General features: G+C 38.1%; 1 protein-coding gene across 5 annotated transcripts in view; it reads right to left on the reverse strand.

Annotated features, from left to right (window-relative positions):
• abcc8 (ATP-binding cassette, sub-family C (CFTR/MRP), member 8) overlaps positions 1-26,808 on the reverse strand; it is a 102,034-nt gene that overhangs the window by 58,537 nt on the left and 16,689 nt on the right. For all 5 annotated transcript variants that reach the window (XM_051883506.1, XM_051883505.1, XM_051883504.1 and 2 more), the window contains 6 exons: positions 25,003-25,245; positions 20,401-20,589; positions 17,635-17,799; positions 17,404-17,559; positions 8,010-8,144; positions 7,642-7,804 (listed from right to left, as the gene is read on the reverse strand). In XM_051883506.1, coding sequence (XP_051739466.1) covers positions 7,642-7,804; positions 8,010-8,144; positions 17,404-17,559; positions 17,635-17,799; positions 20,401-20,589; positions 25,003-25,245 — 1,051 coding nt within the window. The remainder of the gene's footprint in view (positions 1-7,641; positions 7,805-8,009; positions 8,145-17,403; positions 17,560-17,634; positions 17,800-20,400; positions 20,590-25,002; positions 25,246-26,808) is intronic.

The raw sequence follows: 26,808 nt of genomic DNA on the forward strand, positions 1-26,808 counted from the left end.
TGTTCATTCATTTGCAAAAAAAATAAAAAAAAGAAGCAAAAAGATGCATTTAGATAAAAATAAATGTCAGTGAACACACTGATCTGGCTATCTTCGCCTATCTATTCATGTGTCCATGTGTTGTCACTTGATATAATAGTACCTAGTAATTTTTGGTAAGTAAAAATAGTAAACAGCCTCAATTTTTAGTGCCTCAAGAACAGCTGCAGTGCAGTGTATAGGACAGGAAGAGCTAAATAAAATTATCATTGCATCTAAACCAACAACATTTTATCCGATCCAATACCCACTAAACTACTGAAAGAGTTGTTAACATTACAGAAGAGCCTCTTCTCAATATTATTAACTCATCTTCATCTCTAGGTCATGTCCCAAGACCGTTCAAGCTGGCAGTCATTAAGCCTCTCATTAAGAAACCACAATTAGATCCAAATGAATGAGCAAATTACAGACCAATTTCAAATCTTCCATTTACGTATGTCTAAAATATTAGAAAAATTTGTGTCGGCTCAATTGTGCTCCTTCTTGCAAAAAAAAGAAAATGATATCTATGAAACATTTCAGTCAGGATTCAGGCCTCATCATAGCACAGAAAATGACTTACTTTTAGCTTCTAACCAAGGCTGTATCTCAATACTAGTCTTACTTGATCTTAGTGCTGCGTTCAACACTGTAGATCATTAAATAATCTTAGATCGACTACAAAATTACACTGGTATTCAGGGACAGGCGGTTTAGATCGTACCTACAGTATCAGACCATCACCATTTTGTCTATTTAAAGGGGAAAAAAATCTAAGATCATCAGTAAATTATGGAGTGCTGCAAGGATCTGTGTTAGGCCCTCTGTTGTTTTCAATATATATGCTGCCACTTGGTAATATTATAAGAAAACATGGAATTAGTTTCCACTGTTATGCCAATGATACTTAGTTATATATTTCAACACGACCAGATGAAATCTCCAAATTATCCAAGTTGGCAGAGTACGTTAAATATATAAAATATTGGATAACCTGTAATTTTCTTCAGTTAAATAAAGATAAGACTGAGGTATTACTTGTTGGACCAAAAACCTGTACACAGAATGTCTTAGATTACAATCTGCGTTTAGAAGGATTTACTGTTACTTCATCCTCAACAGTTAAAAACCTGGGTGTTATATTAGACAGCAACTTGTCCTTCAAACACCATATTTCATATGTTACAAAAAACAGCCTTCTTCCACTGCTCCTGCACAATTTCTCCAGTGCCCAGGTGAGCATGCAATTTTATTTAAGAACATTTACAATGATCTACCAGTGTTATAAGCCGAGGTACATGGATCCCCGGATCCCCGTAAGCATGATATATTTCTCTGTTATCTTGGATCCAAAGCTCAGAGGACTTTCTACATGCTTTCCAACTCATGCAGCAGCTCTTACAGCTCTGAGAGCAGAAAATTAAATGTCATTGTAGAGAATTTAAATTCTATGCTACATAAACTTTGGAAATCAATCTATGATTGATTCAATATCTGTGTTTTCAAAAAGACTATGTACTGTATAATACTGAACACATTACGACATGTTGATGTGCGCATTATCACATATTCATATTATACGGACATTTATAATTTTATAATCTTGTCACAAAATATTTTTGTAAAATTTTCTTTGTTTAGAACAAAAACTTTGAAGAAAAATAAACTGTAAAGAAAACATTTAATGAAAAAAAATAATAATAATGAAAAAATTCAAATACTTCCAGCAGATAAAAAAATACATTGCTAAATAATATATACAATGCATACATATATTTTAAAGTGAAAATAAAAAGTAAGCACATTAAATAAATTAAAAAGTAAATAGATACATAAATTAAATGATCTATCTATAAATGATAAATGATTGAAAAAAGTGAATAAAAAAATAAAAATTTAATAAAGTAAAGAAATGTTTTATTGATATAATGACAAATATTTCTAGCAAATGTAAAATAGAATAGAATAAATATAAAATAAAAAGTAAATAAATAAACAGTAAAAAAAACAATTACATAAAAAGTAAATAAAAAAATATATTAAAAGTAAATAAATTAAGTAAAAAAGAATAAGATATTAAGTAAAATAAATAAATAAAATATTTTGGAAGAATGGATGGATGGATGGATTTATCAATCATTCTGTTTTGGTCCAGCAGGAGGGAAAAATCCTTATTTCTGGGCCCTGAATACAGAATCATGCCCAACTTCTAGCGTCTAACCTACATAATGAAAAATTGCAATTAAAGCACTTGCTCTTCTTAACAGCTTGAGTTAGAAGTGCCACAGTTGAGTGAATCCTACATTTGGCTTCATACAAAAACTGCATATTCAAGAAGTTTTTGATTGCTGAGGGATGCTGTATTTGCAGAATTTGTTTGCCAGCTGGCAGCTGATATTAATAAATCAATCTTGGTAATTAATTATCAAAATTGGTCAAAAGTAAATTAGCAAATACCAGAATCTGTTTAGTTAATTAAATAATGCTATTTAATAATTACTGATAAGTAATTGCTATTGGCAACGAACACATTCATTACTTTGAGAAACTGATATGACTGAGAGGTTTAAGCATGTTTCCCGCTATCATTCTCACAAATTTACACCTTCATGCTCCATTAAATGAGGGCAAACGAGACTTGACTGCATTTATAACTCATGAATATCTGTTCAGGTCTTAATTAGTACCCTGTGGACTAGCTTAAATCCCTATAATCCCTCATTGCTGATAACTATAAATCTCAAAGGTATTTCATATTGCACATTGTATTTCATAATGCACAGTGATGTGTTGACACATTCCTGCACCAACCCACTTTGATTCAGCCTACTATTCTTTGAGATGCTTCAGATTCAGTTATATATATACACAACAATCAGGCATAACATTATGACTACCTTCCTAATATTGTGTTGGTCCCCCTTTTGCTGCCAAAACAGCCCTGACCCGTTGAGGCATGGACTCCACTAGACCCCTAAAGGTGTGCTGTGGTATCTGGCACCAAGATGTTAGCAGCAGATCCTTTAAGTCCTGTAAGTTGCTAGGTGGAGCCTCCATGGATCGGACTTGTTTGTTTAGCACATCCCACGGATGCTCGATTGGATTGAGATCTGGGGAATTTGGAGGCCAAGTCAACACCTCAAACTCGTTGTTGTACTCGTCAAACCATTCCTGAACCATTTTTGCTTTGTGGCAGGGCACATTATCCTGCTAAAAGAGGCCACAGCCACCAGGGAATACAGTTTCCATGAAAGGGTTGTACATGGTCTGCAACAATGCTTAGGTAGGTGGTACGTGAAAGTAACATCCACATGGATGGCAGAACCCAAGGTCTCCCAGCAGAACATTGCCCAAAGAATCACACTATGGCCATCCATGTGGTGTAAAGAAAATGTGATTCATCAGACCAGGCCACCTTCTTCCATTACTCATTGGTCCAGTTCTGATGCTCACATGCCCACTGTTGCCGTTTTCGGTGGTGGACAGGGGTCAGCATGGGCACCCTAACTGGTCTGCGGCTATGCAGCCCCATACGCAACAAACTGCGATGCACTGTGTATTCTGACACCTTTCTATCAGAACCAGCATTAACTTCTTGAGCAATTTGAGCTACAGTAGCTCATCTGTTGGATCGAACCACACGGACCAGCCTTCGCTCCCCACGTGCATCAATGAGCCTTGGCCGCCCTTGACCCTATCACTGTTCCTTCCCTGGACCACTTTAGTTACTTTTTATATACTGAATCAGAACAAAGCTTTTTTCTCAGACACGTTTTACTTAGACTGCATCTGACAGAAGACTCAACAGCATTCACGAATGTCTTTCAAAATCAAAGTCTCGCATCAGAAGGTCTTGTGACCCACCATTTGAAAAACATTGCTTTAGGGGCTGTTCACATATCGCGTCTAAAAACGCATGGAAAGCATGGCCCTGCTTTCTCCTCCTTTACAAAGCGCTTGTGCTTCCGTGGCTTCTGACATTGCTATGCAACCACGAACTGCGCTCTCCACGATGACAAAGTGGTATCAGCAACGGATAAATTAATTTCTAGCCCTTGCATTAGCTTTACTACCAGATATATTTATGGAGATGAGAAATAAAAACCCACCCTGTATAGCTATGATCAGCTGTTCGGTTGAGCTTTCGATGTTGTTACGGAAAGGCTGAAGCTGATCGGTTGGTTCTTGTCACATGACCTACGGTGCGCTTGCGGCATTCTGAAAAGTTGAGATTATTTCCATCTCGCTGCGCCTGGAAAAAACGAGCCTCATTGCGTCTATTATGAGCGCTCTTGCCATTTGACTACATACTGAAATAACGAACTTGACCGCGCAAAAGACGCCATATGTGAACGGCCCTTAGAGTCTAGGAAGAGTCATTGAATTCATTGCATGCTTCATGGGAGTATAGGTGGTTGCTTCAGGCTATTAATAACCCTGGAGTTCACAGTAGGTATGTATTGATTTCTATGGAATTGTTCAAAATCAATTTTTCTATGGAGAAAATGAATGGGATTTTTGCTCTATAAATGTCCCTGACATTTAACCAGAGACTGTAGTAGCTATCATCATCTCTCACCTCTGAGCAAGTTTTCTCATTGCCTCTGAACCAAACTAGTATGTACCAGTATGTAGAGAAGGAATGGCCTGCAGTCTTCCCTGCTGACATGGTCCATTACTCTGCTGTGAGGAATGAGCAGTCTATATGACATTTATGTGCTGGGAAGAACTGATGACACCCAGAAATGCCATCAGAACTAAATTTCATTCGTGTCTACAATGGGTTGACAAGTTCAATTCACAACTACATTTTCAGAAAAAAAGAAATTTCTTTGATCCCAGTAGCTACAGGGTCCGTGGGATGAAACTGTTTCCTTTGAATTATGCTGCATCAAGCTATCAGATATTTTACAGCTATTGCTTTGGTTCACTCTACTGCTGTGGGTCTACAGTTTAATCAGATTGATGGGACTTCCTTCTCCAACCGAGTTTGCTATCTGCTGAAGTTGGGAAGTTACTGGTGTCCTCTTTTGGCCTCCAGGTTAGTATGTTCAGCTATATTTTTGAGTTCATTTGTGATTCTTTTAACTAACAGATGTTCACTTAAGAATATTTGCTGAATTGATATCTTAAGATCTTTTAAAAAGAGCAATCCAAAATGAGTGATTCTCTGCAGAAAACCCAGCAGGGAAGAATATTGATTCAAACTGAATGTTACTTGAGACTGATGTCTCTTGGCACCATTGCATGCAGGATGTTCTCCTGCTGAGCAACACAGTCCTTCTCCAATATTGCCAGTGTCGCAGAAATGCAGCGAAAAGAGATCAGAGAACAAACAGGCCTTGTGGTTGACAGAATGTGCAACCTTGACTTAAACTGGAATGCCTTCAGAGAGCAGCATTGTTAAAGAGATTCTACTTATGAAGTCAGCAGCTATTTTCAGTTTCAGCTGTTTTTCACCCTCATTTATTAAGATATATAGCATTCATTTTGTTTCAAAAGTTAGTGGATGGTTTGCTTGCAATATCAAGTTTGAAAAATAAATAAACACTCATGCATTGATATTGATGTATTTTCTTTTTTCCCTCTTAAACTGTTTTTGACAAGAAACTGATAATAAAAATGATTCATTTATGCATAATGCGTTTTGACTTCCCAGCAAGCTATGAGATGGAAATATGAAAATGTTGATCTTAGAGCAGCCCTCTGACACAACTTTTTGAAAAACATTTGGAATATTTATCTATCTATGATTTATTGAATGGGTTTTTTTAACATTAAAAATACTCATAAAATAAAAAAATAAAAAAATAATCAATCTGCCAAATAATGCAAATAAAGATTTAATATACAATGTATTTATATACAGTGTAAAGTAGTGAGTGTACAGCTTGTATAACAGTGTAAATTTGCTGTCCCCTCAAAATAACTCAACACACAGTCATTAATGTCTAAACCGCTGGCCACAAAAGTGAGTACACCCCTAAGTGAAAACGTCCAAATTGGGCCCAAAGTGTCAATATTTTGTGTGGCCACCATTATTTTCCAGCACTGCCTTAACCCTCTTGGGCATGGAGTTCACTAGAGCTTCACAGGTTGCCACTGGAGTCCTCTTCCACTCCTCCATGACAACAGTGTTGGTGGATGTTAGAGACCTTGCGCTCCTCCAATAGGGTTTAGGTCTGGAGACATGCTTGGCCAGTCCATCACCTTTACCCTCAGCTTCTTTAGCAAGGCAGTGGTCGTCTTGGAGGTGTGTTTGGGGTCGTTATCATGCCCTGCGGCTCAGTCTCCAAAGGGAGGGGATCATGCTCTGCTTCAGTATGTCACAGTATATGTTGGCATTCATGGTTCCCTCAATGAACTGTAGCTCCCCAGTGCCGGCAGCACTCATGCAGCCCCAGACCATGACACTCCCACCACCATGCTTGACTGTAGGCAAGACACACTTGTCTTTGTACTCCTCACCTAGTTGCCGCCACACATGCTTGACACCATCTGAACCAAAAAGTTTATCTTGGTCTCATCAGACCACAGGACATGGTTCCAGTAATCCATGTCCTTAGTCTGCTTGTCTTCAGCAAACTGTTTGCGGGCTTTCTTGTGCTTCATCTTTAGAAGAGGCTTCCTTCTGGGACGACAGCCATGCAGACCAATTTGATGCAGTGTGCAGCGTATGGTCTGAGCACTGATAGGCTGACCCCCCACCCCTTCAACCTCTGCAGCAATGCTGGCAGCACTCATACGTCTATTTCCCAAACACAACCTCTGGATATGACGCTGAGCACGTGCACAACTTCTTTGGTCGACCATGGCGAGGCCTGTTCTGAGTGGAACCTGTCCTGTTAAACTGCTGTATGGTCTTGGCCACCGTGCTGCAGATCAGTTTCAGGGTCTTGGCAATATTCTTATAGCCTACGCCATCTTTATGTAGAGCAACAATTCTTTTTTTTTCAGATAATCAGAGAGTTCTTTGCCATGAGGTGCCATGTTGAAATTCCAGTGACCAGTATGAGAGAGTGAGAGCGATAACACCAAATTTAACACACCTGCTCCTCATTCACACCTGAGACCTTGTAACCCTAACGAGTCACATGACACCGGGGAGAGAAAATGGCTAATTGGGCCCAATTTGGACTTGGAATTTGGCCCACTTAGGGGTGTACTCACTTTTGTGGCCAGCAGTTTAGACATTAATGGCTGTGTGTTGAGTTATTTTGAGGGGACAGCAAATTTACACTGTTATACAAGCTTTACACTCACTACTTTACATTGTAGCAAAGCGTCATTTCTTCAGTGTTGTCACATGAAAAGATATAATAAAATATTTACAAAAATGTGAGGGGTGTACTCACTTCTGTGAGATACTGTATATATTTATATATACACACACATTTGTTTGTTGAATATATTATATTTATAATTTTTGATGTTTACAATTTACACTAAAATAGGTGTTATTATTGCTTTAATAATAAGAACCCTGTGACATCTCTGTAATAATAATATCACCCAACCCCTTCCTCAACCCTATACGACGTCTCTAACCCTATGTAACAAACATGTTTGCTCTCTGTCCTATTCTTCTGTGAGGTAACTGTGAAAGCTGAAGTGACTTACTCGATATGGAGGTGTACAGGGCAAAGGTCTGCAGGCTGGTGAGCTCTTTGCCCCGGGTCTCCTCCACGCTTGAGCAGAAGATGTGTTCCCAGGCATACAGTTTCAAGAGTTTGATACCCCGCAGCAATTCATTGGTCTTCTTCAGCCTCTCGCTGGAATACTCCTAAGTGCCGTCACATAAATTATACATTAGATACAATGCTAGGAACTTAAAATCTTTTGGGGCTCATCCAAGCTCAATATTTGACAGGCTTATCATTTGGGCAAGCTTTACTGCACAAATATCATCTGTATTTGAACAAAATCTGTATTTGCACTGTCACTTGACTGCAGGTTATTAAGACATTAAACAAAGTAAAGTAGCTCACCAATGTGCTTTTCTGTGCATCTGATAACTTGGTGGCCACAAAGTACTGCACCGGAGCCAGGAGTGTGATGACCGTGGCCCCTATCAAGGCACTTATTCCCAGGAGGTAGTAAAGGAGGATGATTCCTACTATGATCTGAAACCAAAAGGAAGATGTCCTTTTGATATCATTTTCATATTCAGTGGCACTTTTCTCACAATAAGTGAAGTGATAAAGATCTACCTGGTATATTTTTTATCATAAGGAGATTCTAAATAAAAAAATAAAAAAAAGGTAATTGTGACTTTTTATCTCACAATTCTGACCTTTTCTCACTATTCCAATTCTAACACTTTAGATTTAAACTCGCAATTGCGAGTTACAAAGTCAGAATTGCATGATATAAAGTCAGAATCGCATGTTATAAAGTCAGAATTGCGTGATATAAACTGAGAAAAAAAATGTCAGTCTTTTTCCCCTCACAATTGGAGATTATAACACGCAATTTAGAGTTTATATCTCACAATTCTGACTTTATATCATGCAATTCTGACTTTATAACTCGCAATTGTGATATTATACCTCGCAATTATGAAAAAAAAGTCAGAATTGTGAGAAGTCGCAATTACCTTTTTTATTTTTGGCGGAAACAAGCCTCCATAGTTTTCATAGTTTTTGATAACCCCCAAGCATGATGATCCCCCTTTCTAAAATGTAAAAGAAGCTATATATTTTCATGTATAAAGACCCAATTATAAAGTGTGAGCAAAATCGTCTTAGTTTACGACTGTAACCATAGTTCCCTGAGAAGGGAATTAGACACCATGTCAGTGATGCTTTGGGAACGTCTTTGCGTGATTGTGTCTGAAGCACTTGTGTCAACTAGACCAATGGCAAGATGGAACATCACGGGCAGGTGACTTCATGACCAGGAAAGCATAAAAGCACATACGGAATGACCAGCGTTATCTTCTATTAGTCAAAGCAAGTCGATCACAGGGATAAAGGAAGTATGGCAGGGTGACACAGCATCTCGTTCCCTTCTCAGGGAACTATGGTTACAGTCGTAATCTAAGACGTTCCTTTTCGAGGGAACTCGCGTTGCATCACTGACGCTTTGGGAACGATAATGCCCAAACGCCATGCTTAGAAGTGCCTGTCCATGTGAATACTGAGAGCACAACTAAGACATGAGCAACTGTGAACCTGGGGCAGCACCCAGGTCCAGGGATACACCACCCAAAGGGACATGGTAGGCAGCTAAGGCCGCCACGTACACCTTCAGTGTGGAAGGGTATAACCCTGCGGAGAAACAAACCTGCAGTAACTCCAGCACTTCACCAATGGGGCAGTTAACTGGGTCCCACAGTCGAGATTCTCACCATAAAGTGAAACACTTCAATGCATACCGTTTCCTCATGAAAGGAGCTCTGGAGTAAAGTATGGTCTCCACAACCTCGGTTGAGAGACCAAAGTCTATGAGTTGGGCCCCATCAGAGGCCAAACCCACAGGGGATGAAGGGTCACGCCTCCCAACTTGAGACAGAAGGACCCTCCTGACCAGAATCTCCAGCAGTCAAGGAGGGACACCTGGACCTTCTCCAGAACTCTTGGGAGCAGAGCAATCGGGGAAAAGTGTACAGGCCTTGGCCATGTCTGTACTATAACGCCCAGCCCCAAGGGAGCTGGGTGTGTGAGGGAGAACAAAAGTGGACAGTGCCTCGTATCCTGAGATGCGGACTTGCACTTCTGCTTGGCCGAAAACCTCCCAAATACACTTCACCACCTCAGGGTGAAGTTTCCATTCCCCGGGCCTCAGCCCCTGCCTTGACAGGATGTCTGCTCCTAAATTTTGGTACCCTGGAATGTTTTCCTTGGGACCACAGGAGGATCTGGTGTGCCAGTTTGCATAGCGGGCACGGACACAGATCCCCTGATGCTTTATAAGAGACCACTGATGTGTTGTCTGTACGAACAAGCACATGATGACCTCTCAGGTCTGGGAGGAAATGCTTCAATGCTTTGAAGGCAGCCATCATTTTCAGGCAACTTATGTGCCACGAGAGATGATGACTCCTCCACAGACCCTAAGCTGAGTGGCATTCCATAACCGCTCCCCAGCCCGTGAGGGAAGCATCTGTCGTGAGCATGAAGCGATGACAATGGGCTCCTAACACGGGACCTTGGGACAAGAACCAAGGCTTCCTCCATATTATCAAGGTGCAAAGACCTTGATCATGTGGAGTGGGTTCCCCCTCGGGGAAAACCCCCATGGCCACCACTGCAAGGGACTCATGTACAGCAGGCCAAAAGATTCACATTGGACGCAGCTGCCATCAGTCCCTTATAAAAACTGTAAAGACCCTCGGGTGCACAATGACGGCATTAATACTTATCCTCAATGCCATCAGCCAATGCTTTTTATTGAGCCACACTGTAATTGCTGGGAAAGATATTCATCATTGCCATGAATAAAACAGGACCACATGTGGCGACCCGGCCCTGTAGAGATGGAGAGTTTCAGCAATCCGTGGATGTCGCCCACTGTTGTTTACTGTGACAATAAAGTTCACGGGCAGGACCCATTCAGCCTTAACTCCAACTCTTTCATACTGGTGAGGACGACATCTTGATGCTGAACCACCATCTGTTCAGATTGTGCTAAGATAGACAATCGTCGACATAGTTTAACACATGGATGCCCTGGAGTCACAGCGGAGCCAGTGCTGCATCCACGCATTTCGTGAAAGTGCAGGGTGATAGAGTTAGACCGAAGGGAAGAACCCGATATTAGTACGCTTTGCCCCTGACAGCGAACTTCGGGAACTTCCCTGTGGAAGGATGGATACGTGGAAGTATGCGTCCTGAGATCTAAAGTGACAAATCAGTCCTCGGATCTGATTTGAGTCACAATCTGCCTGAGCGATTTAGATTGTGCAGATCTAAGATGGGACGCAACCCCCCATACTTCTTTGGAACGATGAAGTACCGGCTATTAGAAACTGGACTCTGCCTCGGGTGGAGGAACACATCCTAGCCTAAGAGAGTTTTTACTTCCTGTTCCATTACCAGATCCTGCTTGGGGGTCCACCGCAGTGGTAAAACCCTGTTGAAATAAGGTGGACGACACCCAAATGGGATTTTGTAGCCTCTTTCTACAGTCTGCAGGACCCATTGTGACACATTTGTCAGAAGTCTAACGCTGCCAGAAGGTCTACTAAGGGAACCAGCCTCTCAAGACTGGCCTCTGGTGTTCTTCGAGTAGTCAGCTTGGTGCCCTGAAGCAAACTGGCAGAGAACAACCCAGATGATTCCTCTATTTCCCTCCTCAGAGGATGTGAGCATCCCGATGACGCAACGTTGAGGGACTGACAGATGCACTGACGCAACGTCTTGTGCCTGAGGCATGAGCTCACTGGAAACCGCAGCACCCAAAGCACCAAGAGTGGCGGGGTTGGCAGAATGGCCTCCTGAGGGCACAGAGGATGAATGGGCTTGGGCTTCCAATCCCACAGAGAGAGAGCGCTGGATCCCCAGAGTGAAGGCAGAGAAAAGGTGGCGCCCGTCTCTAACCCCTCTGCGAGATCCATTTACGAACCCCACGATACCAGCTTCTGTGCTGCCTCGGCAGCAACGGGACCGGTATCACAAGGAACACGAGCGTGAGAACCTTCATCAATAAGTGACAGGCAGGAACGGAGCGTGCAAAGCGATAGTATCTTGCAATGCTCACAGTCAGCACCCTCAAGCGCTGACAGAGCATGCGCCGTTCCCAAATAAACACATAAATTGTCTGTATCACCATCTGTAATGAAACGAAGGCAGGGAGAAGCACATGACCTAAACGTTTGTTTGCTTGCCATAATATCTTACGCTTGTGACTGATATAGTGACAGATAACAATATATAAGACAAACAGTTTCACACAGAACACTTGCTGAGGCACAGAAGCTAACACCGGTCATTTATGCTTTCCTGGTCATGACGTCACCCGTCCGTGATGTTCCATTTTGCCATTGGACTAGTTGACACAAGTGCTTCAGACGCAATCACACAGAAGCGTTCCCAAAGCATCACTGACGCAGCATGAGTTCCCTCGAAAGGGAACTTAACAGTGCTATTATTATAGACAAGTTTTCTAAATCAAATAATCAGCTTTTATTTTAGCATTGTAACAAAGCAAACAACTACCTGGATAATGTTTATTTTGTATTACATTGACACTGTTGCTAATTCTATTTTCACAGCAGATTTTCTCAAATATCATTAATGAATATCAAGGTAGTTTTTGTAGAGAATCCTTTCACTAAATAAAATGCAGATTTATTCTTTATTTATTTCTGTTAAAAAACTAGGGCTGTCAACAGAACAAAATAATGGCAATTAATAACATAATTAAACCTGTAATTTTATCTTTTTATTTTTTATTTATTGAGTTAATTTTAATTATTGAGTTAAACATAATAATTACATTGAACATTTTTTAATCATAAACATTTGATTAGAGTAACATTTTAACTTTGACAGCCCCCTGGACCCCAGTTTGAAAACATCTGCTTTTGTGTTTTGAAAATAAAGCAAAAGGAGAAAAGGTATTATGAATTACATACAGGTGCATCTCAATAAATTAGAATGTTGTGGAAAAGTTCATTTATTTCAGTAATTCAACTCAAATTGTGGAACTGGTGTATTAAATAAATTCAATGCGCACAGACTGAAGTACTTTAAGTCTTTGGTTCTTTTAATTGTGATTATTTTGGCTCACATTTAACAAAGACCCACCAATTCACTATCTCAATAAATTAGAATACTTCGTAAGACCAATAAAAAAACATTTTTAGTGAATTGTTGGACTTCTGGAAAGTATGTTAATTTATTGTATATGTACTCAATACTTGGTAGGGGCTCCTTTTGCTTTAATTACTGCCTCAATTCGGCGTGGCATGGAGGCAATCAGTCTGTGGCACTGCTGAGGTGGTATGGAAGCCCAGGTTTCTTTGACAGTGGCCTTCAGCTCATCTGCATTGTTGAGTCTGGTGTCTCTCATCTTCCTCTTGACAATACCCCATAGATTCTCTATGCGGTTCAGGTCTGGTGAGTTTGATGGCCAGTCAAGCACAGTAACACCATGGTCATTGAACCAGCTTTTGGTACCTTTGGCAGTGTGGGCAGGTGCCAAGTCCTGCTGGAAAATGAAATCAGCATCTCCATAAAGCTTGTCAGCAGAAGGAAGCATGAAGTGCTCTAAAATTTCCTGGTAGATGGCTGCGTTGACTGTGGACTTCAGAAAACACAGTGGACCAACACCAGCAGATGACATGGCAGCCCAAATCATCACTGACTGTGGAAACTTCACACTGGACTTCAAGCAACATGGTTTCTGTGCCTCTCCACTCTTCCTCCAGACTCTGGGAACTTGATTTCCAAATGAAATGCAAAATTTACTTTCACCTGAAAAGAGGACTTTGGACCACTGAGCGTCAGTCTAGTTCTTTTTCTCCTTAGCCCAGGTAAGACGCTTCTGATGTTGTCTTTAGTTCAGAAGTGGCTTGGTACGTGGAATGTGACAGTTGTAGCCCATTTCCTGAAGACGTCTGTGTGCGGTGGCTCTTGATGCACTGACTCCAGCTTCAGCCCACTCCTTTTGAAGCTCTCCTAAGTTCTTAAATCGGCTTTGCCTGACAATCTTCTCAAGCCTGCGGTCATTCCTTTCACTTGTACACCTTTTCCTACCACACTTTTTCCTTCCAGTCAACTTTCCAATGAATATGCTTTGGCACAGCACTCTGCGAACAGCCAGCTCTTTCAGCAATGAACCCTCTGTGGCTTACCCTCATTGTAGAGGGTCTTGATGATCGTCTTCTGGACAACTCTCAAGTCAGCAGACTTCCCCATGACTGCTGTTGGGATTACTGACCTAAACCCATTATTTATACCCTGAGAATGGTAATTTAATAGAACGTGAAATTAAATATTCTAATAATTTGAGATACTGATTTTTTTATTTTGATGAGCAGCAAGCTGTAATCATCAAAATGAAAACACAAAAGTCTGGAAATATTTTACTTTATGTCTAATAAATCTAGAATATATTTAAGTTTTACTTTTTGAATTAAATTACAGAAAATAAATAACATTTTCATGATATTTTAATTTATTGAGATGCACCTGTAATAGTCTTACTATGGAGAAGCTGAGCATATGGTTTGTAGTAGATATATGCAGCAATCAGAGAAATGTTGTTCACTAAAAATAAAGGAGCCTTAGGGAACTAATCAAGGTTTGCACAAAGGCAGCCAGGAGTAACCCCAAGAGCGGAGTACGTGTCATGCTCAACGTAGGGACTGACTTCCTAGTCTTACTTGAGACTTCCTGTTTGTGAGACTTACTCAAATGTGTGTGTGGGTGTGTGTGTGTGTGAGTACTTGTTTTGGCTATACTTGTGAGGACCAAATGTCCTCACTTATAATGTGAAATACTTTGCCAACTCCCTAGTGAGGACATTTGACTGGTCCTCACTAGTTAAAAAGGCTTATAAATCAGCCAAAAGATGTCTTTATTAGTGTTTTGCACATGTTTCTGTGATAGGTAGGTTTAGGAGTAGGGGTTGGGATATAAAAATCAATGGAAGACTGTGCAGTGTCCTCACTAAGATAGCAAAAAAAAAAAAATATGTGTGTGTGTGCGTGTGTGTGTGTATGTGTGTGTGTGCTTTTATATATTATATTAGTGGTGTCAAAATTAAAGCTTAAACTTAATTAACTAGTTATTAACACATTTAACACACCCACCCTAGCCCAAACCTGCGTAGTTCATCTTACATTTCATAAAGTTGACTGGTGACGAACATGAAGCAGGGCAAAAACTCACTGCGTGTTGAAGCCTATAGAATGCAGTTAGAATGACCCTAAAATTCAAGATATTGGGACAAAAATGCCCTTGTATGAGTTTTTTTTTTTTTTCATATTTATATCATGATTTAATTAAGCAATATCACACAAGTAACACACAGCAGTGTTTAATTTCTGAATGAATCCGCATTTTGAGCGAATCAGTCGGGTTAATCAACGATTCAATGACTCATTCATATTTCATTCCTGAATATTCCTGAATAAATCAGCTTGACTGAATTAAATTAATGAATGACTCGATGACTTACTCATTTAGACATTTATCGCCACCTATTGGCAGTTTTAGTTTCTTATTTATTTTTTAATGCGTTTTGGCCATTCATTTACACGACAAACGCAAACTTTTGAAAACGGGATTCAAAGTGCAAGGTTTTGAAAATGATACCATTATCATCTCCATGTAAACAACAAAGACGCGGATCTGTGAAAACAGTGACAGCATGCAAATGCGTATTACGTGTTTAGTCTATAGGCATGCGCGTTTGACATCGCCAACTACTGACCTGGCAGCAGAATACAGTGTTTTTAGTTATTTTCGTGGATCTGTACAGAGAAAAAACTTTCCACTGTTGTCATGTAAACGTACACAATATCATTTCATTAAAAAATATTTCATATTTCTATATTAATAAAAAAACTCATTAAAAGTATAGTTCACCCAAAAATAAAATTCTGACATCATTTACTTACCTTCATGGCCGTTGAAGCCTAAAAGTTTATGTGTAATTAATTATATAGTATAAAATGCAAATAAAATATTTTTTTCTAAAGCTACTTTTTGTAATGTCTATTTGATGCTTTTCTCATTTAACACAATAATGACTTTAAATGATCATTTGGAGTAATTTCTTAGCAAAATTTGATGTGTGATTACATTGTGATTAATTAGATTAATTATAGACATTTTAGTAAAAGTGGTTCCACGCACTTCAAACGTTTTGGCACACAATCTGTTTCACAACAAAAGTTCTCTAGGACTCTCATTATTACAAGAGGAATCTGATGACTTAATTATTGACCTTGTTGAATTTTTGCCCTGCCACAAATGAGTGCATTTTTATTTAAATAAGGACACTCATCCTTATCATTCAAGAACCCCACTGACAAAAAAAAAAAAGCAAAACAAAACAGATTTTGACAAGTGGCACTACATTATACAAGAGGATGAGGATTTCGAGGACAAAAATACTGTCATACACAGACTAAAAATAGATCTTGCAGAGGTATCTGACATTTCACACTGTCTAACCTCAGGAGAAACATTCAATAGCAGGAGGAGTGAGGGGAATACTGAGTGGGTTTGCAACATTTCTTCAGCTCAAAATCCAGCTGTGTAACCAACTTATGTCATGCCATTCAAAGGTAAGAGTGAGCTTGTTGAGGGGGAAAAAAAGGTGTAAATGAGTGAAAATAAATTACTGGAAATGATGGCGGCCATGTTTTTTGAGATACGTCAATGTCCTCATAGACAATCATGGCACCTCGGACAAAGACACTGCATGCCAAGTCGATCGGACTAACGGTGAAGTAGTTACAGCCGTTTTCATGTTTTTTTTTTTTTGTTTTTTTTTTTTTGCTGTTATAGCACCACCAAGTGACTAGTTGAGTCCTTTTTCACACGACCACAGAATGAGCTCTTACATAGGTGTGCTGAGTTTGGGGAAAATATCTTATTCTGTTAACAAATGATAGCCATTTTAGTAAAAGTGGTTCCACCCACTTCAAACGTTTTGGAGGCCTTTAGGAGCAGTGAATGGAATTTCTTTTTTTTTTTGATGATTATTGACAATCAGACTACGGAGAATCTCGCTGCACTGGTTTGGTTCCAATTGGGCAAAAAAAAACTATGACTAGTTTGCATGTGTTTAGGAGTTATGAGCAATTTCATACTTTTCAACGCTGTAGAGCCCCCGTCAGGCCGATCGGGGCGAGTCTTGGTGACGTTGTAGGCAGTGTGAGTACTACCAGCCCTCAAAGTTTCAAGTCTCTACGACTTAGGGTTGTAGATCGTACTGATCCTTGGAAATTTTAACAATTACAATAGGGTTTCAGCACTATGTGCTTGAACCCCTAAGAACATGACCTATTTTGCTACAGTGTTGGGTTGCCATTGGATATCCAGCTGAGAATCTCTGATCTTAATCAAATAAAAGGGCACTAATTATACAACATCCTCAGATGCAGGGAAACAGATTAATAAGTCTAAGTCTCTAAAATAGTCTAGTTAAGACCAGATTTTACTTCAGAATTAATTTTACTTTTGCTGGGATTGGACATGAACGCAAAATCTCTTCTTATGTGGGTCAAGTACAGATAACATCACAGATAACAAATCATGTGATGAAATACCACTTTCGGCCAAGACAGCAGAAGGTTTCAAACCCATAATTACACAGGGAGGTGTGTAGTGGTGTGACGGTATGGTTGCACTCCCATCATGCATACTGAACATATGTAATAATATAAACAGTTCCATATATAAACTACTGGAACCTCAGGCTTACCTGAACTGGCATTGCGAACAGGTTAGGACACAGAAAGAAGAACCACATCAGTTGGTTAGTGTCTATGGCAACAAGGTTGCAAATCTGGCCCACCGTCATTCCCCCCATGGACATGTTGGAGGTGCAGAGACGCATTATTTTATTGAAGATCTTTGTCTGAAAATGAATATCATATTTTAAGTTCTTCAAAAGTCATTGCCTGTTTTGTTGCAGATAGACTGTTGTGCTGACCTGTATGGCTCCTCTCAAGTTGATTCCGGTCTCGATGGCAACGTAGTAGGAGGCCTGGAGGAAAGTTCTCTGTAGGAGCAGGGCGAAGAACAGGAGCACGGCTAGGACATAAGCATTGGCGAGGAACTCTTGGGAGGAGATGAAGTACATTCCAAGATGCTTCACCTGCAACACACCAAACCATTTAGCTTCCATTTTAGCTCAACAAGCCTTGACAATCCTCTGTAAATTTAATACAACATTACTACATTTTACATGCTAAACTACTATTTAACTAGTACTTGTCTTTTCCTACTATGGCGCTATTCTGTCAGCATTCAGCAATCTTCCTCTAAAGAGTGAGTGGGAAACTAATTACAACTCTATTATACATATAATGTAATTAAAGATTAGAGCAGCCACAAACAAGTCAATTAAACCAATGAAAAAGAAACACCGCTGACAGACCAATAAGTCTCCTCACTGCATTTAAGACTTTTTCTTAATTGAAGGTAATTTCATCACTACTATAGAACTGCACAAAATGAAGCTAAAGTCATTAAAGTTTGCCATTCGCAAGTGAATTCATTTTCTGAATACATATAAAAAGAAATAGAGAACTGTGACCCTGAACAACACATTTGATATATTTAAATGTAATTTAAAATATGTTATAGACTATTAAGTTAATTATTATCAGCAAGAATTAAACAGTAAAAAAACTTAAAAAATAGCCAAAATATTACCAAACGAAAATTAATTAATAAATTGTATACAATTACCATTATAACAGATATTCATAATAAATTATGAATGTATTATATTTATTTATAATGTATTTAAATTAGTGCTGTCAAAATTAGCGTATTAACACATGCAATTAATTTTTTAGCCATTAATTACTTATTCTCATGTCGTTCCACACCCGTAAGACCTTCGTTCATCTTCTGAACACAAATTAAGATATTTTTGATGAAACCCGAGAGGTTTTTTTTTTTATCCCCCATAGACAGCATTTAACCACCATTTTCAAGGTCCAGAAAGGTACTAAAGACATGGTTAAAATAGTCTACGTGACTGCAGTGGGTCAACCTTAATTTCATGAAGTGATGAGAATATTTTTTGCGCACAAAAACAAAAAACAAGTTTTTAATCGTAATTAATTAATTTTTAATTAATTACAGAAAAAATGTTTGATTTATTAGTTATTTTTTAATCGATTGACAGCACTAAATTAAATATATGTAAGAAATAAACATCACAAATTTATTATAAATAAAATAAATAAAAAATATCATAGGATAACTGAAACACATATGTTCTTTTTTGGTTTGGTTTTATTGTGTTTTAGTTCTGTTTTCCCTGATCTGGTTTGCCTGTATTCCCTGTTGTTAATTAGTTCTACACACCTGTTTCTGTTCAGTTGATTACTCTCCCTTGTATTTAAGCCCTCGGTTTCCTTTGTTTCATTGTCCGGTATTGTTTATGTTAAGAGTGGTTATTTCCTGAGCTTCTTCCCTTTGATTCTCCTACATGTTCCTAGTGGAATTTACCATTAAAGACTTATTTTAGTATTCATTCATTCATTCATTCATTCATTCATTCAACCAACCATTTCATTCATTCATTCATTCATTCAACCAACCAACCAACCATTTCATTCATTCATTCATTCATTCATTCATTCAACCAACCATTTCATTCATTCATTCATTCAACCAACCGACCATTTCATTCTTTCATTCATTCATTCAACCAACCATTTCATTCTTTCATTCAACCATTCATTTCATTCATTCATTCATTCATTCATTCAACCAACCATTCATTCATTCATTCATTCATTCAACCATTTCATTCACTCATTCATTCATTCAAACATTTCATTCATTCATTCAACCAACCATTTCATTCATTCATTCATTCATTCAACCAACCATTTCATTCATTCATTCATTCAGCCAACCATTTCATTCATTCATTCATTCATTCAACCATTTCATTCATTCATTCATTCATTCATTCATTCATTCATTCATTCAACCAACCATTTCATTCATTCAACCATTTCATTCATTCATTCATTCATTCATTTCATTCATTCATTCAACATTTAATTGATTGATTGATTGATTGATTGATTCATTCATTCATTCATTCAACCATTTCATTCATTCATTCAACCATTTCATTCATTCATTCGTTCGTACAACCATTTCATTCATTCATTCATTCATTCATTCATTCAACAATTTCATTCATTCATTCATTCATTCATTTATTCACCCATTTCATTCAACCAATCTCATTCATTCATTGATAAATAAATAACTGCAGGCGCATGATGGCCATGGCTTTTTCTATGCAGTTTTTCTGTGTTCACTCATCTCACCATCACTAACTCTATGTAGTGAAACAGATTACATCATACAAAGACATCCAAACAGGCCAACATCCGACATCCGAGAGCCAGACAGAATGCTGTTCAACTTTTTAATAATTGATGACAGCTGCATGGCGATAAAATGCTTTGTAACACAAGATGAAAATGTTACGTGAAAAGACGCAGCCATGACCTGAAGTCTCTCACTGCAATGGTTTCTAATTTTACCTTCAAAATACCTCAGAGAATAAAACTGCATGTTCTTGACTAGAAAGTCAACAATACAAATACTGAAGAAAAAATAAATAAATAAATAAATAAAAAATGTCAGTGGTGCTTTTACACAAATTCTTGGTTGTTTTGCATGTGACTCAGATGGGTTCAAAAGACAGAAATGTTCTCACCGGTGGCTGAATGGTGTGGTTCTCTTTACTGAGATGGTGCACGATGCCTGAGATGCAGAGCGGGCCAGTAAAGCCAAGAAGATCCGCCAAGAAACGGTAGGTGATGCTGAGGAGAAGAGGTCTTCCGAAAGCCTGTCGCAGAGCCGTCCAGATCCACTTGGACCCCTGCGGATGAGAGTCTTGGGGCCTCTGAAGAGGTAACAGAAAAATAAAGACAGATCAGTATTATTTTAGTATTATTATGTTTTTATTAATATGTTTTACATTTGTTTTTATATTTTCATTTTCCATTTTAATTTTAGTTTAATATTTTTAGTGATTTAGTTATGTCTATTTTGTCATGTTATTAGTTTTTGTTTTTCTTTTAAGGTTTAATTTATTTTTTATTTTAGTTTTAGTTCAGTTTTAGTTTTTATTTTTAGTTCATTTTAGTGCTTCAATCAATTCTTATTTCAGTAAGTTGCCAAAACAACCATTTTTTTTATAAAATATTTATATTTTATTTTATTTCAGCCTTATCTCAATACAAAAAAAAAAAAATGTTTTTAACGGTTTTAGTTTTAGTTAACGATGATAACCATGAGACAGATATGAACAGAATCAAGATTTTCTTGAATACATCTAAATTATTCACTGTACTACAAAGGTTGAAGTCATATATCTCTGTTCTATAACCTAATGTGACGCAGGTGAATTCAAAAATGAATGTGCTGCAGACGAATTCAGAAACGAGGGAGAAATGAATTCAAATGCAGTAGGTTTATTAAAAGATTAGTTCACTTTCAAATGAAAATTACCCCAAGCTTTACTCACCCTCAAGCCATCCTAGGTGTTTATGACTTTCTTCTTTCTGATGAACACAATCTGTGTAATATTAATATCTGACGCATCTAAGCTTTTTATTGGCTGTGAACGGGACCAACGAGTATGAGCTGAAGAAAGTGCATCCATCCAAAGTAAAACGTACTCCACACGGCTCCGTGGGGTTAACAATGGCCTTCTGAAGCGAAGCAAAAGTAAAATATCTACTGTAGCTTCCGGCAGACCGCCTTCTGTATTCAACTTAGGAAGAAAGCGTAACTGACATCGCTTCAGTTAAGCTTTTTTCATAATTTGAATATGGAAGGCGTAGGACATAGCGTAAGCGTTTTGAACTGCGAGAGGCATTACACTTTCTTTGTAAGTAACAAGAGAATACAAATAACTCAAAAGCTACAAAACAAAAATGCAGGTAAACAGAACTAAGCACACCAACATAACAGCTATAGAAGACAAGACCTGACAAACTACATGGGAAACACAATAGCTATACACACAGACCAACTAACAAGACAAGACACACCTGTGGATACAATCGAGGGGAACCAATAAAACACAAAGACAAAGGGACAACAAAACCAGACACAGGAAACTAGAAATACAAAATAAAAGTCAAGAGAAACAAGGAACATGCAACAGTGAACTTGCTATCTACTGTCTAGATAGTCAGCTACCTTCTAAGACAGCACTCTAAACAATGTTCTACATAGGCAGCAACTCCAGCAATTGTTCTTGTGAATCTGGATTCCAAGATTTGAGTTAGCATGTTGCTAAGCTAACTATGGGATTATTGAGGCATAACAGAGAAATCACAAACAAATACTGGGTATATAGATACAAATATCTATCTATCTTTTTGGTATTGAATGAAATACAAGTATATTTATAGCTATTTCTCTCAACTCCATTCATAATCTTAGATGAATTAAAAAAGTACTTAAATAATTACTTTAAAAAAATATAGTTAAGTGCAAACTGAATGTAATGTTTTCATACACTTAACTGTATGTTAATTGCAATTAAAATGAAAATTGAAATTCATATTAAATGCAATTAGCTGAACTTTAGAGTGCTTTTTTTGACCCGGTGCATCTTTATTTGCAATTTCTTAATTACTTCTATTGTGTACAGCCAAATTTACAAACAAGCATTTATGGTAAACTAAAATATACTTTAGTTATACTTCATATGTGCTTTATTAGGTTAGTCACCGTGTACTTCTTTAAGGCAAATCAAAAGATTATTAAAACATAATGATTTAAAACAAACATTAAAATAAAACTTTTAATTTGAAAAGTGTACTTAAGTGTGATAAGAAACAGTCATGAAAGTCTACTCTCTTTAAGTACATTTAAGTGGCGTTTCATTTCATCCTGCAAGTTTTTTAAATATACAGTACTTTTAAGATTTGATAAACACTACAAGCGTACATTCAATTCATTTAAGCATACTTCTTTTTCCACAAGGGTGAGTTTGTCGCAATAAACAAGAGCCTCGCATGCTTTATCAATGCAAATTTGCAATTTAGACAAAATTAGGTATCACAGATAGCATTTATTATGGTGCTGCCTACATCTAGTAGCAAATTTTTGCTTTGAAAGCACTATGAATTAAAATGCTCTTTAGATTTAGCTTTTTTTCCCCCTCACTAAACAGCTGCTTACTGATACAGGTAGTACATTTTTTTTCTCATAATTAACTACTGAGAGATTAGGAACTTCCTTGTGTGTTGTTATCTTTGTGTTCAGTTACTGCATATGACGTTTCCTTTAGTCAATGTTAAATCCTGTTTTTATCCTGTTTTACATCTATACTGGTGCATTTCTGAAAAATAGAACATGGATTGATTTTATAATTTGGGAACTGATTGGATGATGAAAACTGGGCGTTACATACAGCAACGGAGCCAGATCTGATGCTAACCGTGAACTCTTGCACTAGAGGATGGAATCAATCATATGTAGCATTTATCATGTCCTTTTCTAATGGAGTTCACCACATGACATATGGCAGATGTCACAACGCACTCGTGCCGCACGTGAGAATTGTCACGTTACAAACTCTCACAATATCCGTTTACCTGGAGCTGAAAGCACAAACATGTAACTGCAGACGTCTCATGCTCTTTATTCACATGAGCACAAAGATATAGAGGTCCTTCACCCCCGCTGAGAGTCAAAATGTCACCGTGTTCACAGCACAAAAGGATCATCTTCCATCTTTCAGTGTTTTGACACGTACACATATGCTCATTTAAATAGTATTCCACATCTGTATTCCTGTGGTTTGTGACGTACATGACTTTTCACATTATCGTCATCCTCATCATCATCAAAGAGAGAGCCGCTACCCCCAAATCCACAGAGAATAGACTACCAAATATGTTTTTGTGTGTGTGTGCGTGTGTGTGTGTGTGTGTGTGTGTGTGTGAAATCATCTAAACACCCATTTGTGAGTCTTCGATTAGAGGAAGTATGACTATATGAAATACCACACTACTTCAACACTATTTCTGTAGTATATATACTATACACAGCATGTGAATTTTTCATTTACATGGAACACCAAAACGTACAGTCAGTGGTCACCAATCCTGGTCCTGGGGACTCACCGCTCTGCACATTTTGTATGTCTCTCTCATCTGACACTCAATTCAGTTCAAATAGCTTTCAGTAGCGATGCTGTTTTATTTATAAAATTCAAGGGGCAGAGGCTGAAAACCAGTTTCTATGCTCTTGAATGTTTCTGTGTGTGCACAATCAATAAAAAAGCTATGAGTTTTAGTGTGAGCGCATACAGGCACATCTGCTTCAGAAAACAACATTAAAAAGCTATCTTTGTGGGCAAGTGTGTCACCCTCGACTTGTGGCTTGTAATTCCATAGAGAATGAGATATACTTGTTTAGACGCAAGTCAGATATCCAGATATCGGATATGTGTCTGATTTAAAACCACATTTGGAAGTGGCTCAGAATGGATGAAAAAAAAAAAAAAAAAAAAGGATCTTGTTTTTACAGAGTCCCTAAAGGGACCTTTGCAAAAAAAAAAAAAAAAAAAATACAAACTTTGACATGATAAATGATATTGTCTCATGATATTGCCATGATGGAGTGTGAGGGTGAATTTCAGGATAGAATATGCCACCGCTACATTTACATTACACCTCCACTGTCATTTAGCTTTTTATAGAAATAAAAACCATTTAATGAGCTGCAAAGTCGTACATAGTGCAGCAGGAACCAGAGTTCACTGATCACGTGACGAGAGTAAGTGATGAGATGACTAACAAGGCCATGGTGGAGGATTAGTTGCACAACAAAGCCTAAGTGTCTGACAAATGTCTTATCTTGTAGATTGCCTGCTCAGCACCGCCGCTCACTAATACGCGCGACCGTGAAATCGAAAGCGAAAGTAAAACGCGAGCGCGCATTCAAACGCAATTTCAATACCCCGTATTTTGCAAATATCTCCCAGTATGAAAGCCATCTTAGGCTGGGTTGTGTGGTTGTAACATCTCTCAGCTCTGTATCATGCTTGAAGAAAAATTTGGTCTCTATTTGCACAGTACTTTATGGTTGCACTTATTGTTTGCACTTAATAAGACTAAGAGAAAACTGTTGTTCATTTTGTATTTATACTATTTTTATTTCTATGATCAATTTTACTCACTGTTTGGTTACATATCCTTGTATTATGTCAGAAAATAAAGGAATTTTACCTGAAAATAGTAATAGTAAAAATACAAAATAAAATAAAAAAATATGACAGATCCTTAAAATGTACCTTCTGGGATTCAAAGGCCTCGCGGAGCTTCAGGTAGTTCGTTAGAGCTCTCATAGCGATTGGTAGCCTGCCAATGACCTTCAGATCGATGGGGCGTCTGTGTGCTGAAGTGATGAAGGTGTTCATCCACCAGTATGTGCTTTTGGACAGCAGGTTTACAAACGGCTGCAGGAATCGAACACCCAGGTCCTGTAAATCCTCAGGGGGCTTCACTTCAGGGGCGTATGCAAAACACATATATCTCTGAAGAAAAACATGAGAAAACCTTGACAAAATTCTTCCATAAATTGTATATTAAAGAAAATGCCAATTCAATGTTTCTAATCTCAACATTGCAGAACAGAATTTAAAGGGGTCATGACCAGTGTTGGGGAAAGTTACTTTTAAAAGTAATGCATTACAATATTGCGTTACTCCCTAAAAAAGTAATGAATTGCGTTACTTAGTTTTATGGAAAGTAATGCGTTGCGTTACTTTTGTGTTACCTTTTCTCACCTGGGCTGGGCTTGCTTGTTTCTTTTTTAATAACAACAACAAAACCAACAACAAAGTTCTATTTTCAGTAAAGGGCGCATCTCAAACAAACTCAAAAATCTGTGCTGTTATTCTGGATAACATTCTGGATATTCTGGATTATTCTGCAGAAGAATAGGACGCAGGAGAAGGAAGTTCAACATTCTTTCTTCAGCAATAAAAACACAGTGCATACAACGCCTCTGCACTTACTCCCCATTTCTCTCAACATGAGGACAGGAGAGCTGTCAGTCAATAAATGGAAAACAAAGTAAGTTGCATTACTTATTTGAAAAAGTAACTCAGATATTGCGTTACTTTACTAATTACTTGAAAAAAGTAATCTGATTATGTAACTCGCATTACTTGTAATGTGTTACCCCCAACACTGGTCATGACATGAGAAATCAAGTTTCTCATTATAAACAAAGCAATAATTTAATCAAGCTTCAAAAATGGCTCGTTTGGATATTGTGGGATTTGTGACGTCACACAGGTAAAATCATTTGCATATGACTGCCTTTAGAGCAGGCAAAAGACATCAGAACTTTCCCCAGGAACTAGGCACTTTGGGATGGTACTCAGTGTGTTTCGACTGCAGGAACTAGGGTCGAAATGAAGTTCCGGGTCAAAAATTCCCCCTCAGAAAGTATCTGCTCGCAAGGTAATACTTTTTCAAAGTTCGGGAACTTTCGGGGGTGGGACTTGTGCGCTGAACATGTTGATTGGTTGAGTTCACACAGAATTTTGATTGGTTGACTCCACGCAGCATTTTATTTCAACCACCATTTTTAAGAGTCGGTCGCGGTGCATGCAGTAAGAGTTGTTTGCTATTCGAATCAACAATGGAGTTTAAAATATATGATATTTTGAAGAATATGGGAGCCAAACAGTTGATGGGCCCTTATTGACTTCCATAGTATGAAAAAATAAATAAATAAAAATACTATGGAAGTCAATGGGGTCCCATCAACTTGGTTACCGACATTGTTCAAAATACCTTCTTTTGTGTTCAGCAGAAGACAGAAATTAATACAGGTTTGTAAAAACTTGAGGCTGAATAAATGATGACAGAATTTTCATTTTTGGGTGAACTATCCCTTTAAGTCTATTCTTAAAAACGGACTGTAAGAAGCAATCACACACGGCGACTAAAAATTAACACAAAAAAATCCATTGTCCACACAGACATTTAAAAGTCCTAATATTAATTAATATGCTTCGCAAATGCATATGCAAACATTGTGATAAATCCAAGTGTGGGTTTAACTAATTTCTCTTCTTCGTTTTAAT

The sequence above is a fragment of the Ctenopharyngodon idella genome, chromosome 24, assembly GCF_019924925.1.
Source record: "Ctenopharyngodon idella isolate HZGC_01 chromosome 24, HZGC01, whole genome shotgun sequence".
Classification (NCBI taxonomy): domain Eukaryota; kingdom Metazoa; phylum Chordata; class Actinopteri; order Cypriniformes; family Xenocyprididae; genus Ctenopharyngodon; species Ctenopharyngodon idella.